General features: G+C 45.5%; 1 protein-coding gene across 2 annotated transcripts; it reads right to left on the reverse strand.

The window, feature by feature from the left end:
- Nucleotides 1-630: 630 nt before the first annotated feature.
- AMMECR1L (AMMECR1 like) lies at nt 631-14,606 on the reverse strand. 2 transcript variants are annotated; one of them, XM_030455930.1, is made up of 7 exons: nt 14,296-14,606; nt 11,878-12,322; nt 6,541-6,651; nt 5,960-6,074; nt 5,145-5,235; nt 4,063-4,159; nt 631-2,870 (listed from the first exon to the last, which is right to left on the reverse strand). In XM_030455930.1, exons 2-7 carry the CDS (start codon nt 12,282-12,284, stop codon nt 2,759-2,761), a joined length of 933 nt encoding a protein of 310 aa, XP_030311790.1. In that variant the 5' UTR covers nt 12,285-12,322; nt 14,296-14,606; the 3' UTR covers nt 631-2,758. The 2 variants fall into 2 exon arrangements, with proteins under 2 accessions (XP_030311790.1, XP_030311791.1); XM_030455931.1 differs by lacking the exon at nt 14,296-14,606 and adding an exon at nt 13,289-13,296.
- Nucleotides 14,607-15,917: the final 1,311 nt, after the last annotated feature.

Below are 15,917 nucleotides of genomic sequence, written 5' to 3' on the forward strand. Positions count from 1 at the left end.
TGCTTCTAAGGATGAGTTAAATCCAGATCAAACCAGGTAACAAGTTGCTTTGAGAAGGACTAGTTCCAACCTGCTGTCCCAGCCAAGTAACCATGGAGAAATGCTTCCATCACTTGGTCCTTGATTTTGGTTGCCTCCCTCCTGAGGCAACTCAAAGTTCACCTTTTTTCATCCTTATGCATAGCTGCCATGTAATGATCTAGAAATGGGATTATTTCCTGAGACCACCTGTCCTTGTCATACATTTTTCTGAGCTCATTTAACTATTGATACACTTTTTGACTGATTTTATAGCTGGACCCTTATGGGACTAAAGCTGAGAGGGCCTGTTTCTCAGGCAGCAGACCAGTGTTTCTGATTTGGTAGATTCTCTTCTCACTGCAATAAGACAGGAACACAGTACATATTTAGAGGCATTTTTGTTTTGCTTTTTAATTTTTTTTTTAAACAGACTGAGTGGGGAAACGGAAGTGGGAGAGGATAAGGCTTCCCCAGTCCCAAACCATCTATCCCACTTCAGGCTCAAACCAACCAAGTCACTCAATCCTAAAATTCTGTTCTTTAAAAATGATAGCTAACCCTCCCCACCCCACCCCTTAGACATCCCCTATTCAAATAAAATGAAATTGGTAAAACACTATACACGGTTGAAGACACAGAACAGGGCAAACATTTGAAAAACAAACCATATTGTTGGAAAGCTTGGCACTGTGTGCCTGCATGACCAGTCTCACTGAACGTGCCCAGGGGTGAAGTTTTAGCACCATTTTTTTTTTTTTTTAAATACCTTTCAGAAATTAAATTCTAACATAGAACACTTGACCAGTAATAAGTGTAGCCCTATGTATCATACTGTTTGACAGCTGAGAGGTGCATGGTATGTCCAGAGCTGACCCCACCCTCCCCCAACTCCATGTGGCACCTGGGAGAGTAATTACAAACCACTCAAGTTTGTAACAAGACGGATTTATTCTCAGCAGCAGGAAATAACGAAACAATCCCTTAATCTTCAATTGTTTTTCAACATCACAGGGGAAAAGTGGCAATCTATAAGAATGACCCAGTGCAGGAGGAAAGCTGGGTCAATATTGCACCTTTATCCAGCGTAGGACTCCCTCCTTTCCATTGTGCCTCCTCCAGCAGAACATTAGACCAACATGAAGCAAAACCTCACAGTTCTGTTTGCTTCTCTGGGCCCAAGAGGAGCAGCAGCAGGCAGTGCTGAGCTTTCTACCAGCCCTGTTCTCTGACATGCCAGGGGGGAATTTCAGTCTTGCAACACCAGCCCATTTTAGAAGCCATCATTACCACACACAAGCAAACTTTAAAGACAGATGCAACCAAACAGCCACTACTCTATTACACACTTGTATTTTCTTTCCTGATCATTGTTGACCCTTCAGAAACTTGGAAAACAGAACAAAAAGAAAAAAAAATGTTTCCTGAAGTAAAACTGTCTTCATGGAGAGCATACAAATTTAGTTTGACATCCCTCAATTACACTGCAGAATAAAAACTAGGTAACTCCCCTTAGGAATATTTCTCGTAATCATCAATGATGGGAGGAGAAGAAATACAGAATGCACTCAAGTTTCACATAGCTTTGGAAATACAGCTTTCCCCACTCATGGTCTTGATGTGGTAATGACTAAACTGTGTAAGGTAACAGTGAAACCACACAGCTCTATTCCATAGGCTTGCTAGAAACTGGAATACTTGCAGCTCTCAAGATTGATAATCACATCAGAGAACGTGGCTGTCCTACCAAAAGGAAGGTCCCCGAGACTGTTAGCTTAAGTTAAACAAATTTTAGTCACTAGGCTCACTTGTGTGACTATAGCCAGTGCCCTGCAAACCCCTCCCCAACCCTAATCCCATTAGGCTCCATTAGAAATGTGTGGACACAATACTTGGTCCAAGCAGAGGAGCCTGGCCAGAACATTGCAGTAATTCCTCCCTGGATGACACAGCCCCTGCCATGTTGCTCCTAAAGGCACTGCCCTGTTCTGTGCCACAGCAGGCTGCACTACACAGGACAGGCTGAAAACCCAGAAAACCGTAAACCAAGAGAATTTCTCAAGAATCCAACCTACAGTGGGAGCTGATAATTAAAGCCTTCTAGGGTTTATTTAAATATCAGATTAACCTGTGATACCATCTGAATGTTTCTCCACATCTTCACCTGTTTTCTGTCCATAAGGATGGGTGCTACCCAGATGTTTAACCCCTCCATAACCCCAATATCATATTGTCTGCCTGCAATGTGTGGGGACTGCAATCAGCTCTTGGTACACAACAGATAAAAGAAGTTAAAAAAAATTAAAAAGAACCTAAAAAATGTTTTGTTGGACTCCGTTGCCCAGGCTGCCAGGGGAATGCTCCCACTTGATCTGGGGGCTTCCAAAACAAGCAACTCAAGATTCCAGAGTGTTGGTAACACACAAGACAGGATCAGTCCAAAGTGGCACTTTCACTCCTAGAGGTCTTCTGCACTTCACAACAGTTTGTAGGTACGGAGCCCCAATCCAACTGGATCCCCGTTAGGAGGAAGGCTGAGATAAGGCTTGGGCCCCAGAAGTTCTGTCACGCTCTCATTCTCCCCCCAGGTCAGCTGGAAGGCAGACTTGGCAACGGAAGCTAGCATCATAAAATGGTGCAGTAATAGAAGTAACTGGACCAGGAAGAGGAGGCATCTGCCCCAATGATGTCATAGCCATTGGCAGCAACTGGGGAGTGGGACTGGTCATGCAGCCGTGTGTCAGGAGTAATGATTGTAGAGGGGAGGGGCATGAAGAGCTCCGTTCTGGAAACAATGCTGACGGGAAGCCATGTATTCTGCATAACTGATTGTCACCTTCTCACTGCGGTACCTGGGGAGCAGCAGCAGGAAACAACATCAACAGAACATCCAAGAGAAACAGACTAGACTGAAAAAACATCCATGTCAGATCATCTTTTATGTCACAGCCAGCAACAACCAACGGGAAATCACTGACTTCATAACCTGCTTGGGCTCATATTGCCTCATGCAGTACTCTGAATAACCCAACTAAGCTTGAATTAGCTTCAGTGTCCCAAAAACTGAACCCTATTCAAGGCAATCATAATTAAGGGGACTCCTGCACAATGCAAACAAGCCATTAATTTATATTCTTTTTATCCACTGGCTGTGGAAAAAAAGATAAAGGGCATGAAAAGCTTCCTGGAAGAAGACTCTGTTTCAGAGACTAAATAACTAGTACTTCACTACCACTTTCTTGTGTGCTCATTTTCACATTTGAAAGACTAGTGGAACAAAATGATGGGGAGATGGGTAAAAGGAGGTTTATTGTAGCATGTATGTGACTTAGTCCATGCTGAACAATCAGAATTTACAAAACACGAAGTCACTCCTGAGACACCAGAGATTTCCAGGTGCTTCTAAAGCAACTACACAAGAGAGAACCTCAAAGTAGTAGCACTAAGTCCGTGTTACACCAGATTTTAATGAAAACCTTCATCCTGTCCTCTCCTGTTAAAAAACAGCTGCATAGCCACTTTGTTTTTTCAGAGGTAAGGAACAACCTGACAAATTAGTGTTTCTATACAAAACCAGAATACCCCAATTTTTACTTATAAAGGGAGCTGAAACCAACAGAGTATCTGGGGGAATAGAAAGCAAGTAAATTCTGAAAACCAGCCAATTTTGAGTGTGGTTTGGTGTCACCTCCAGATTGCTACACCATCCACAAATGAGCAGACAGAAAATGAAGATGACTGGAAAGAAACAATATTAAAAAAAAAATCACCCATTTTCCCTTTCAGAGGTTCTGCTTGTTTTGATCTTTCATGTGGATGGCAATATTAAACCCAGAGGCACTTCTCTTAGGAAATCCTAACTACAATCCTGCACGGACCAAACATACCATGCTTCGCTCCATATATGTTACATGCCCAACACGTATGGTTTTGTCTTTCAGACTATATCCCTCATCTGAAAGAGGCATGGAGATTTACATCAAGCACAAACACTTTGAATTACCCACAAATCACTTTTAAAAGACAACAAATGTACTGACTTACCTGGTAAGTTTAATCGTTTTCCTAAAATCATTGGTAATGGGAGCCTTAAAGCCACCTTTCCTGAGTAAGGAGTCTATAGTCTGGATCTGATCCCAATCTGTCAAGAAACAGAAGCAAGGGAAATTTTTCAGTATAAAAATGACATCTCAAAAATGTAAGAGATGCATTAAAAGACCTCTAGAAAAACCAACAACTACACAGGAAACTTTGAGCTTTTAGAAATACCAGTGTTGAACTGGAGGTACATGGCCTTACGCATGCACAGCATCTGCACGTCAGCCCCTTTTAACTCATATTGGAACTGGTCTAGAAAACAGTAATTCTATTTTCCATATGACCTGCCTTCTTAAAAAGGTCTGTGCCTTTCTCCTGTAAAAGGGACCTGGAACTGTTTTTATCATGTGCTACTCAATTTTAGTCCCTAAGCCTTAAAATAAGGTAATACTTAGCTCTTAACACAGACAAACTGGGATCAACCTGATGCTCTAGAGATAGCTCAGTGCACTGCTATGTGAGAGATCAGAGTTAAAATTCCTACCTTAACCTTTTGCCCCAGAGCCAGGAGGATGCAAGCACTCCACTCCGCTAGGTGGAGGAAAGGAGGCAATATTTTGAGCAGTTACCATGGTGACCGCTACTATATTTGAGTGGGAAGTGTGCTCCAGAGGGGCCCTGCTTCCTGCCCTCATCTGGAGGATGCTACTTTAGCAAGAATGAGGAGGAAAGAGACTCTCCTGTTGGCGCTGTGCAGCCTGCAGTTATCCTAGTTGGTGGAAGAAACATAGAAGAGGAAAGATGCAATGCTGGATGAAGCTGGAAGATCCATACTTTGAGATCATCTATTTCTTAAGCCCTCAAACTTTTTTACACAAAGATACAGCTGTGCACAGTTGTGGGATGAGAGAAAAGGCCGGATGAAAACCCAGCTGCAGCTGCATCAGGTGTCAGTTATCCAGATTAAGCCTGGTGGCTCCGTGGCACTACTATGAGGACAGCACTGCAATTCAAACCCAATCCACAGATTTATGTTACCCAATTCTGTGACAACGTGTTGACGTGTTGGGCTGCCATCTCAAACCCACCTTGTTCCTTAGCAACCTCAGGTAAATACGTGGCTGTCCGTTTGACACCTTTCTCATTGATGAACTCTATTCTGATCCCATGGATCCCAACCTAGAGATGGAAATGAACAGCCAAATAAGAAGTGTTTGCTAGTGCTGTGCCCACGATCAAGTTGTCATTCCCACAACACTATGTGTGGGTGTGTCTCTCTCTCTGGCCAGTGTGGCTTTTGCCTGGATAAGGTCATTCTCTTCTCTACTCTGTCCTTGCAAAACGGGTTTCACAAGCAGCTCTCAGCAAAGCAAAGGGAACTCTGCCGCCCTCCCCTGATGAGCTAACCAGTCTCCCTGGCACTTCTGAAGTAAGGCTTGGCAGAAGTCTGACCATTTTCTATCTCTTACACTGGGAAACAAAGACAAGAGTCATATCTAAAATAGCCCACCCACAAACTCTACTTAATCCTCCTGAACTAAATACACTTTCATGTATAAGGTCCTAAAAATGATCAATACCTTTGATCTGGACTACTTTTTATCCCCAGCTTCTATTCACAGCATCAAAATACTTCCCAGGTTTTTACATACCTCCTATTGGGCCAAATCCATAAAACACTTTCAAGTTTCTTTTATCCCCACTGAGAGCCTTTCCCAACCAAGAGCACAGTGCTAGCCCATCCTCTTCCTTCCTTCCTTCTATTTTTCAAGCCCATTTCTTCTATTCCCAGTCTCTCTATCCCCATAAAACCCTATAACAAAGGAGACACATCACCATGTACTAACCCGAACCCAAATGGAACGAGAGAGTGATGCAGAGTTCCAAATGCAGCTGTTCTCACCTCCCAGTCCAGGTAGTCACTGGCATCCTCAAAGTTAGTGAGGAGGGAGACAGAGCAGAAGAGTTTGGGCAGCTCCTCGCGGGTCAGGGGGGGGAATCGGCTGTCCTTAAGTGCACTAAAGGAAAGAGAAGATATTTGGCCTAATGAAAGCATTTAATTAAACTTTCAGTTCCTCAGCCATTCCCTTTTTGATTATGCCTTGGTGAAACACATTTCTCTTTGCTACTGTGGAGAAAGGGACTTGCATCTCTTCCTAATCCAGCAAACTCTAATGCACAAAACCTAGTGCACTGTTTCTGATGCTGTCCTACACTTACTGCAGTGGGAGAGAAATTATTTGCCATGTCAGATGTCAAAACTGTGTGCAAGACAGATGTGTCACTAGCCTTAAAATGTCAGCTCAAGTTCACTTGTTGCAAAGATCCTAATGTATCACCTCACCCTATCACACATCTCGCAATTTATTTTACTGTGAAGCATACTAAATTAAACTATGTTGATCCAACATCTTAACCTTGAATCCTTGTAGATCTTCAGCAATTAATCTCATTTGAGACTTATTTCATTTTCAACATAATTACCTGGTTAATGTGTATTCCCTGAGTCCTGAGTGAAGATTCATGGCTGAAAAGGTCCCAATGCAGCCACGAAGCCGCTTGTCTCGCCCCGTCTTCCACGTCACAAAGAGTGGGCTAAGAAGGCAAAAAAGAGAAATACTCCAACCTCTAGAGATAACTCGGTTGCTAAGGGGAGACCAACAAGGTGTCAAAGAGCATTTGCCTTCTAGATGCGCTTGCTTTCTCTCCCTCTAACACACTCCAGCAGGCATGTTTTCTCACCAGCTATCTAGGAATAATACAACCCCCACATGCAAACCCAACACCTCCCCCAACCTTTCCAGCACACTCCTTTCTCTCCACCAGTTCACTCTAAGTGCTGACCACCCTCCACACCATCTTCTAATGAGTGGTATGGATATTTGACCCCACTGGTTACCTTTGTGAATAATGGCCTTGCTTAGTAGCATCCACTAGCTTACATGACAACCTATATAAAAATTAATATAAGAATATTTACTTATCATACCCTTGAACCTAAACACCCCTAAGTTTTCTACAAACCATCTACAACTCAGGTTTGAAATAAACACCTTGTTTTGGTTTTTTTTTTTTGAGGGCTAAAAATCAAGCCAAGGGGTTTCTTTCCTCTTATTTCCATGAGGATATGGCAACTGGGTCCATCCCTAGGGCTCAAACAAACAGTGTACATTCACAGCTCTTACATTACATTTGAATTTGTGCACAGATTCTCCTGTTGAATACATATCAAAAATACTACATTGTTCAAACTCAAACAAGGATTTTCAAAAGAGTTCTACAGAGGTAAAGAGGTAGAGATGACTGTGAATATTAAATGCAGAAAGTTAATTTCTACACAAGTGAATGAAAACGCAAACAGCTCTAGAGAGAAACAGTAAAGAAAGGACAGTGGTGACTGCAGCTCTGCAGGAATGTCCAAACAGCTGGAAAATTTTGCAAGGCAACTGATGATGCTGATATGATTATAAAAACAGGATGTCTGATCTCACTTTTTCAAATTACAGAGTACTGAATACAAGATGTGGTCACTTCAAACCCAAGCATAAATAGGAAAGTTAGACATTAGTGATTCCAAACATCAGCCAGTGGATTTCTACTGAACTTGAAAAGCTAAGTAACACAATAGAAAACAAGTGGTGTTAATGAAGTCATTTATGTAACTAAACATTGACAGGAGTTCTAGAACATGAAATTAGAGTAATTGATTCTACATCCGAGAGCAGACACTTACTTTCCTCACATTCTTATATCTCTTGAAAGGCCCTGCTCTGGCAGGGGGGGTTGGACTAGATGATCTTTCGAGGTCCCTTCTAACCCCTAGGATTTTTTAAAAAAAAAAAAAAAAAAAAAAAAATCTATCTGATCAGACATTGGAATGGGCTGCCCAGGGAAGTAGTGGATTCTCTGTCCCTGGAGATATTTAAAAAGAGACTGGATGTGGCACTCAGTGCCATGGGCTGGTAACCGTGGCAGTAGTGGAGCAAGGGTTGGACTTGATGATCTCAGAGGTCCCTTCCAACCCAGATGATTCTATGATTTGCAGCAAACACTACAAAAATTATGAAGAGATTCTGTTCAGACAACCCCACCAGCATGGAAAGTGGATGGCTTTTCAAATGCAGGGAACAGAGCTTCTTATGTCTCATTAGTTAGAACACTATTTAAATTGTAGCAAGGAGGCAATGCCCAATGGTGATCCTCAGAGCAAAAATGAGATTAAAAACCTCTATCAGTCAGGATCTAGTTACCACCTGTGACCAACAGCAGAAGTAGTAACCAAAATAGCTCTAAGTTATAATTGTCAAGTACTTTGCCTGCAGAGGAAGCAGAAACATTCTTCTACAACCACCAGCCACCTTACGGTTGCTTCACCAAGACAGAGAATTTGCTGTTCTACTTTCCCAACAACACTTCATGGCACTTGCAGGATATCATTCCTCTATACTTCCACCTAGCTACCACATGTTGAAACAGAAAACAGAAACAGAGCAAAAGAAAGCATTAGAAAAGTAACAAAAAATATACTAAACTTAGAGAGGAGATTTCTGAGAAACATAACTGTCACAAGCTCAGCAGAGATCTAGCTTAATCTAATTAAAGTGAAATTATTTAGTCCACATGACACTTGCCCCAAACAGAAAAGAGAGAAAATTAAAAGCATCACTGACAGAATACAAATCCAATTCTCTTCTTCAATTAAAATTACAGGTTCACATTTCCAATTCACCACTTTTCCCTTAAAAAAAAAACAAAACAATAAAACCCAACCAAACAACCCCAAACCACAGATGCTTCCACTGAGCTGTGACACAGGTTTCCGCCTCTATAATAGAAGAGAGATAATCAGAAAGAACCAGATAATTACATTCAGAGGGCTGTCATATTTTAAAATACCTTAAAGCACATTTTAAGCAATTTTTCACTGTGGTTGTAACAACTGAGGCATAAAAAGAATAACTGTACAAGTATATAATATTTCACTATTAAAAGTACTTCAATATAGAAAAGATACTGTTTCTGTATCTGAAGAATATAAAACCACTAGCAAACCAGAGGTGCAGCTCACAGTCCTTCCTGGAGAAGCCTCTTCCATGGTGTGGAGAAAAGTCACAACCATCTTTTGCCCATCTTCACCCAGGAGCACCTCCCAGTATCTTGCTGCCACACCCTCAGCAGATTCTGGCGACCACTTGCCCCCAGCCACAACATCCTACCTAAGTGTTTGCTGGGCTGAGGAGAGGGCAATGTCAATGACTTAGTATCAGCTTCTCCAATGCAACTACAAAAGGAGTTTTAAAGTAGCAAAATACAGTTTGTTCAAACAAGAATTTTGCTGGTACAAGGAAAAAATCTGTTCTAGTACAGATTTTGTGAAACAAGTCTGTTATTATTTGTCTTGCATGGCAACTACAGATTTGCATGGTGTAGACTTAATACCAGTTTGTAATACCTAGTATTGGGGAAAAAAGCCTCAAAAAATAATGAAGGACTGTAGCAGAGGAAGAAGTAACCAATTCACCATGCCATGCAGGCACAAAATTGTCATTTTTTTTTCCAGTAACCTGAATGGCCAAAAGGATATTCTTCATTTGCCTAGTTAATTCAGACATAACTACAAGCTTTGCAATACCATCTTCACTGCATTGCTTTGTGAACACCACTGCTAATGTGTATGTAAGGTTTCCTTACACCAGAGGTACCTACCAGCTCCAGAACTCCCATCAAGCTGCTTGTCCATGCACACAGCCTGTCAAGCTGGTAACTTGGAATTCACAGTGGTTTTCAAGCCATAAATCTGTAACTTCCATGTTAGGACCCTGTTCATGCAGAATCCTGACCTTCCTGACTGCTTCTATCTTTTTCAGTTGGGGTTCAGCACCAGTGTAAAAGATCTGTTAACCTGTGCACTTTCTGTTCCTCCCAGCAACAAACTCTTCTTTCTTTTCAGCCTATCTGTTCAGAGAGACTTCTGGTTAACAACTTTGTTTTGTTCAAAGATCTCTTACAGCAATAAATGTCACAAAGGGACCACCCCTGTTCTGAAACACAAGAAAATTCAGGCAGGCCTTTGCCTGGAAGGGAATAAAAGAAAAGAGCTGGTTTCACTTTGGAGCACTGATCTAAAAAACTTATGTTATCAGAAATGATCAGCACAGAAACACGTAGTGAATTATTTTTAACTTTTCAAATTTGAGCATAAAAGTCAAACAGTTGAGATTCCTGAATGAGCACCCTTTTAGAAACTAGTCAGAAGAAAAAGCAACAAAATCCAGCTAGAAATCTCCTTTAACACCAAAACAATGGATCTGCATAAAACAATCTTTTTGACTTGAGAACAGAACAAAAGAACAAACTACCTCTGTTTTCCAAATGACAAAATAATAACCAGATTAAGGCATCATTTTCTGAAAGGAGCCTACTTAACCTACGTATGAAACACAACAGCAGACAGATGTCAGCATGTGGAGTCCCTGTTCTGTATTCCAGCCCAGAGTATTTCTCCATTCACTTGTAATTACAATATTGAAGAGCTTACTCTGTGGCAGCACTTGGGACACAAATCCATAATCCTGCTTGGGTAATGACTGCATGGAAGCACAAGCTACATCTGTGCTGGCAGCCAATAAACGTGGAGAGACAATCAAGCCATGAAAAAAGTCCTTGACCTGTTCAAGCTATTGTTGCTTTACAACAACTTAAATTTCATGAATTTACATTAAGGATGGCAAAACCTTTTTATTTTATTTATTGTTATGGAGGTGGCCCCTGGAGGAGTGTCAGGGGGTGTATCTGGCATTGATCTTTCCCCTGTAATTCCTCCAAAAATTTTAACAACTTTAACACTTCCACACCTACACGTTCAACCTGCAGATGCACATCGGCTCCATCTGATCAAAGCAAAATATCTTCATAAATCCTTCTCCTCATAGACACCTCCATTCTTAACCTTGGTATTGTCCTTGACTGTTACCTCTTCATTACTCCCCACCTAACCCAACCGGCACCATCTCCATAACACAGTTTTGCACTTCCACAACTGGCAAACTTCTGCTTTCCATCCCTGCTAAATCCATTAACCTGGACAACTGAACCCCCTTGTGAGTGCTCTTGTTCAATTCTCACCAGCTCAGCACTTGTTTCAGGATGAGGGGGAAACTTGTTTCAGCTTTTTACTTTCTTGGCTTTCCAACTGCTTTGCAGTCTCCCTTTGTCCCTTTGCCAAGTTAGTACCTGATATCTGAAGCAGGATCCTCCTCAAATTAATGCCATTAGTGCCTGACATTTCACGTAGGATTCAAATTAATGACATTATTTTTAAGTTTTCTGAAAACTCTTAATTTTGGTTTCACTCACTCTTTTAGTATAATTTTATGGGTGGCACAGCACAGTTAATTTCTTGCAAAGGAATCTATTTACCATGAAGGGAGACAGCTTTAACAGCACATTAACACAAGTGGGTTTGCACTCCTCAACAAGGCATGCAGTGCCTCAAGCAGCACACCAGACTGCGGCCTGAAGAAGCCCCACACACTTCCTCTTATTTTGCCTACTGCTCTTTCTGCAGAGCTCAGCATCTTCTCCCTTGAAGGCCCCTCTTGAAAGCTCCACTTCACCAACAAACATAAAACTCTTTGTTACACTTACAGCACATAACATTTTGTTTCTGGCAGACAAAGCAAGCAGCACGCTTCACTCCTTCCCTCTCTGCATACCAGTGTTCCCCTTTTTCCCCAGAGGAAACCCTTCATCCCTCCCCATCCAAACCACAGCTCTGGATGCTGGTTTCTCAGCTTTCCTCCCGCACATGGATTTACTCACTAGGGGTCATTGGTAAATCGAGGAAGTCGTGGCTGAGGGAAACCATAGAGATGACAGTAGAGTACATCAAAGCAGTAGCAGCACATCTCCGCTGTCACCACCAGGTTCTTGGTGCTGTTGGCAGTTCCATTGGGCCGAGTAAGTGGGCTCAGAGCTCCTGAAGTGGGATTCATTCGAGTAATTGGGGAATTTCCTGGGCCCAAAGTCAAGTCAGATACGTTCTCCCTTCCATTATTCCCATCTGTGTGCTGGTGGTTCTGAAGAGGACCTGAACTGGAGCCTGGTACTGTTGTGGCCTGATTCCCATGACTGTGTGTTCCACTCCCAGACAATTTGGGCTTCTTCACCCCACAACAGCCAGCTGCCAGCTTGGGCTCAAGTGGAGGAACACAGCGTCTTTTTCCCATTGTGCTTTGAACCTTGCTGCCTGGAGCACTGCAGAACCCTGGCAAAAGAGAGGGCAGAGGGGGAAAAGGCAACACCAAACAGTTACAGGTGGAAAACCAACAGCTGCTTCCTTGTTTCTGCTAAGGTGTCAGAGGTTTGCTTTTGCAACAAAAAGAGGAAGAAACCCCTCACAATGCACAACCAAGTAGAGAACTGAAGTTGGTTCAGCAAGCAGAATGGATGGATTACCACCTAAAGTAAGGAGTGTGTACGCAACATGCATGAAATCACACTTTCAAAGCTCCTGGTGAGGTGTACTGAACACTTCAACAGGCAGCTCATCACAGAATAAGAAAACATAAGCAGCTTACCCATAAAAAGAACAGAACTGGGAGAAAGGAGTCGAAAAAAGACTTCAGACTCCAGTTCCACTGCCTTTCCAGACTACCTACTCCCTCTTGGTCAACAGGCACACGAGCTGCTGAGAAACCACCAGCATCACCTCCTTCCCTGTCCTGCCAGCAGTGACAACAGCTCCACAGGACACTCTTAGGGCTCAGCTCCTGGGGACACTGCCCTCAGCTTAGCACTCATCCCAGCAGGACACAAAGAGGAAGAGCTGCAAGGGTGGAACCACAGCTCTCTAAAAACCACCTTTCCAGAGTCCATTAACTGGAACCTGCTCCTACTCCCTAGGATGGAATAAATCAACTGTGCTCAGGAGTACACCCAGGATGTGGGGCAGAGGGAGGGCTGGAGACTGCTCCAGCCTGAGCAGAAGGAAGCAGTGATTACAGTAAGCAGATATGGTATCAAAACCCCCTAGAACAGTATTTTACTTGCAGGAAAGTGAATGCTAGCTCTTGCATTATCACAAGAAGGGGTGGAACAGAGAGGAAAGCCTATGCAGATGAAAATGAGTGAAGATGGTAGGGGCACGTCAATGGTAGGAACTTAAATAAGTGCAATACCATCATCAGCATCAGATCTACACACACAAAATGAGGGAAAAGCAGTTCCCTACCTGTCAGCTGGGGCTAAAAGCACTGACATGTCAGTCACTGAGAACTGGAAATCACTCTCAGTTCTGGTGGGTACCAGAGAATCCCTCCAATTCTTCCAGGTGCTTAACTGAGGAGGCACACATAGGACAGAGGGGTCTCATATGCACCCAGAATCAGGGTGGGACAACTCCCTTCTCTGTACATGCAAACAACATAAACTTTATCCGTGTGGTTTCAACACTTATCCTACAATCCTGAATGGAACAAGAGCTGGTAGAAGCCAAGGAGAGAAGTGTCTCTCCAAACAGAACACATGTGCTAGCAGTGCAGAATCTGCTCAGGAATCCTCACCTCAAGGTTTTACAATGATTATCTGCCTAAGGAACACTGACAAAAGCTAATTAAAATTATCCTTGTAGCTTTGACCTCTGCCTTTGTAGAAACACCAGGAAAAAAAAAAAAGAAAAAAAAGAAAAAGAAAAAAAGAAAAAAAAAAGTGTAACTTGGACCAAGTGAAGATGCAATTCCCTTCAGTGCCTACTGAAAGTTGTGCTGCTGTGCCCGGGACAGAGGAGCCTTTCCAGGCTGCCACCACGGGATGGCCTCCTCCGGGGCAGGAGAACGTGGCTGGTTCCTCGGAGCCCGCAACTCCCCGTGAGCTGCAGACGTGGCGGGCAGTGCCGGGCTCTCGCCTCAGCGCTGCAGCAGCGCCAGGGGCCTAACGGAGGCGGTTGCTCCAGCCAGGGCAGCAGCCCCGAGCTCGCCCCGCCCGGGACACGCCGCCAGCCCCGGGCCGCAGCCGCCGCGCTGTGGCGGGACCCGCGGTGCCGAGGGCCGCCCGGACCCCGCGCTCCCACACAAACTTCCCGCCTGCCCGGCCCGGCCCGGAGCCGCCGCACCGCGGGGCAGAACCGCCGCCGCCGCTAGGGGGCGCCACGGGCAGCGAGCTCCCCCTCCCCGTTAACCCCTTCCCCGCCGCCGCGGCAGCAGAGACCCCGGCGCTGCGTAACCCCCCCCGCTCACCCACCTCCTGTACACGTCCGAGGCGGACACGGCTTCTCCTCCGTCTCAGCCCAGCCGCCGCCGCCGCCGCTGCTGCTGCTGCTCCTGCTGCTGCTGCCCCGCCGCCGCCGCCTCCTCCTCCTCCCGCCTCATGGAGCCATGGGCCTAGGCGAGGCTCCCCAGAGAAGCGGGCCCGGCGGGAGGGGTGGGGGGGGCAGGGCCCGCCGGGAGCTTTCCCGGGCCGCCGGGCTGCGAGGGGAGCTGGAGGACCGGAGAGGGGCCGAGGGACGGTCCTCCGCTATCCCGGCAGCCTCCTCCCTGCTCGTGAGGTAATGAGGGGGGAAAAAAAAAATGTGCATAGTCCGCCAGCCTCCCGTCGGCCCCGCGGTACTGGCGCGACCATCGAGAGGGGAGGGCGCTCTGTGCCCTCAGAACCATCGATACCGAAGACTTCCGCTCCCCGTCGGAGGGCGCGCGGGGCCAGGTTCCCCTTCCCTCGTCACGTGATGAGTCGCACGTGCGAGAACAAACAGTGTCGGGGGCGGGGAAGCCCCGCGCACCATCGGCCCCGCCCACCCCGGGGACGGACACCCTCACGTGTCGGGGATGGCGCGCTCCCATTGGCCAGCGGGCGCCATGACGGGGGTGGGGCGCGCGGTCGGAAGCATCCAACCCGTGGCGGAGGGGGGGGAGGTGTCGCCCGCCGGACAACTCCTCACCCCCCCCGCGGTCTGCGCCTGGTGCCGCCCGCCTCGCCTCAGGGCCCGCTCCGGCCCGGCCGAGCTGTGGGAGCGGCCCTGTGAGGGGTCTGCCCGGAGCTGCGTGCCGAGGAAGGGGCTGGTACGGCTCCCCGGGACGGGCCGGGCCGGGCGTCGCCTCAGGGTTTCTCTATAGACAGCGGTAGGAAGAGCCCCGGCGGCCGAGCAGGTCCTGGTACTCTGAGGTGTCACGGGCCTTCCAGTGCCGCAACCGCGCCGGAGCAAGAGCTGCTGCCAAAGCGTGTCTGATCCCCGCCCTCCCAGGTCTGGTCTCACTTCAGGTGGCGCCTTGCCAGGCTGCCGCAGCTCAGCGCTCAGGTGTGCACAGGCCCGTGCTCCTGCCGGGCTGGGAAAACCGGGTAGTTTGGTTTTCTAGCCGAGGAAATGACCTAATACTTATCGTAACTTTCCCACTGCCAAAGTTATCCTGTCGTTATACTAGAATTGTATCTTAACGGTTTTATTTTAAAAAGTAAAATCAAGCTAATATGCAAACTGCCATTCAGACAAAACTCTGGTTGAATTTGCACGTGTTAAAAACACAACAGTGTGAACACGAACTTCTACTTCCTTCTCTGATTAATTCTGATTTTTTAACTAAATACCCATTTTATCTAACCTAACTTCCCAGAAGATAACTCTTCTCTGAATAAAGATACCAGCCCTGTAACTCCACAAGGGAAAAAAGTTATGCTTGAAACAGAATTATTTCATGAAACTGAACTCTCCTGCTGCAGAGACTAAAAATAAAACACTCTGGCAATCTTCTGAAAAGTTAAGGTTAAATACACAGAGGGACGGGGCACAATCCTGAATCAATTCACCCTTCCCTTCGCAGCCCGAGAGGCTGACTGCTGCTTCCCAGCATCCTCTTACTGCTCCCCAAAAG

Source organism: Calypte anna, chromosome 9, assembly GCF_003957555.1.
Source record: "Calypte anna isolate BGI_N300 chromosome 9, bCalAnn1_v1.p, whole genome shotgun sequence".
In the NCBI taxonomy this organism is placed as follows: Eukaryota; Metazoa; Chordata; class Aves; order Apodiformes; family Trochilidae; genus Calypte; species Calypte anna.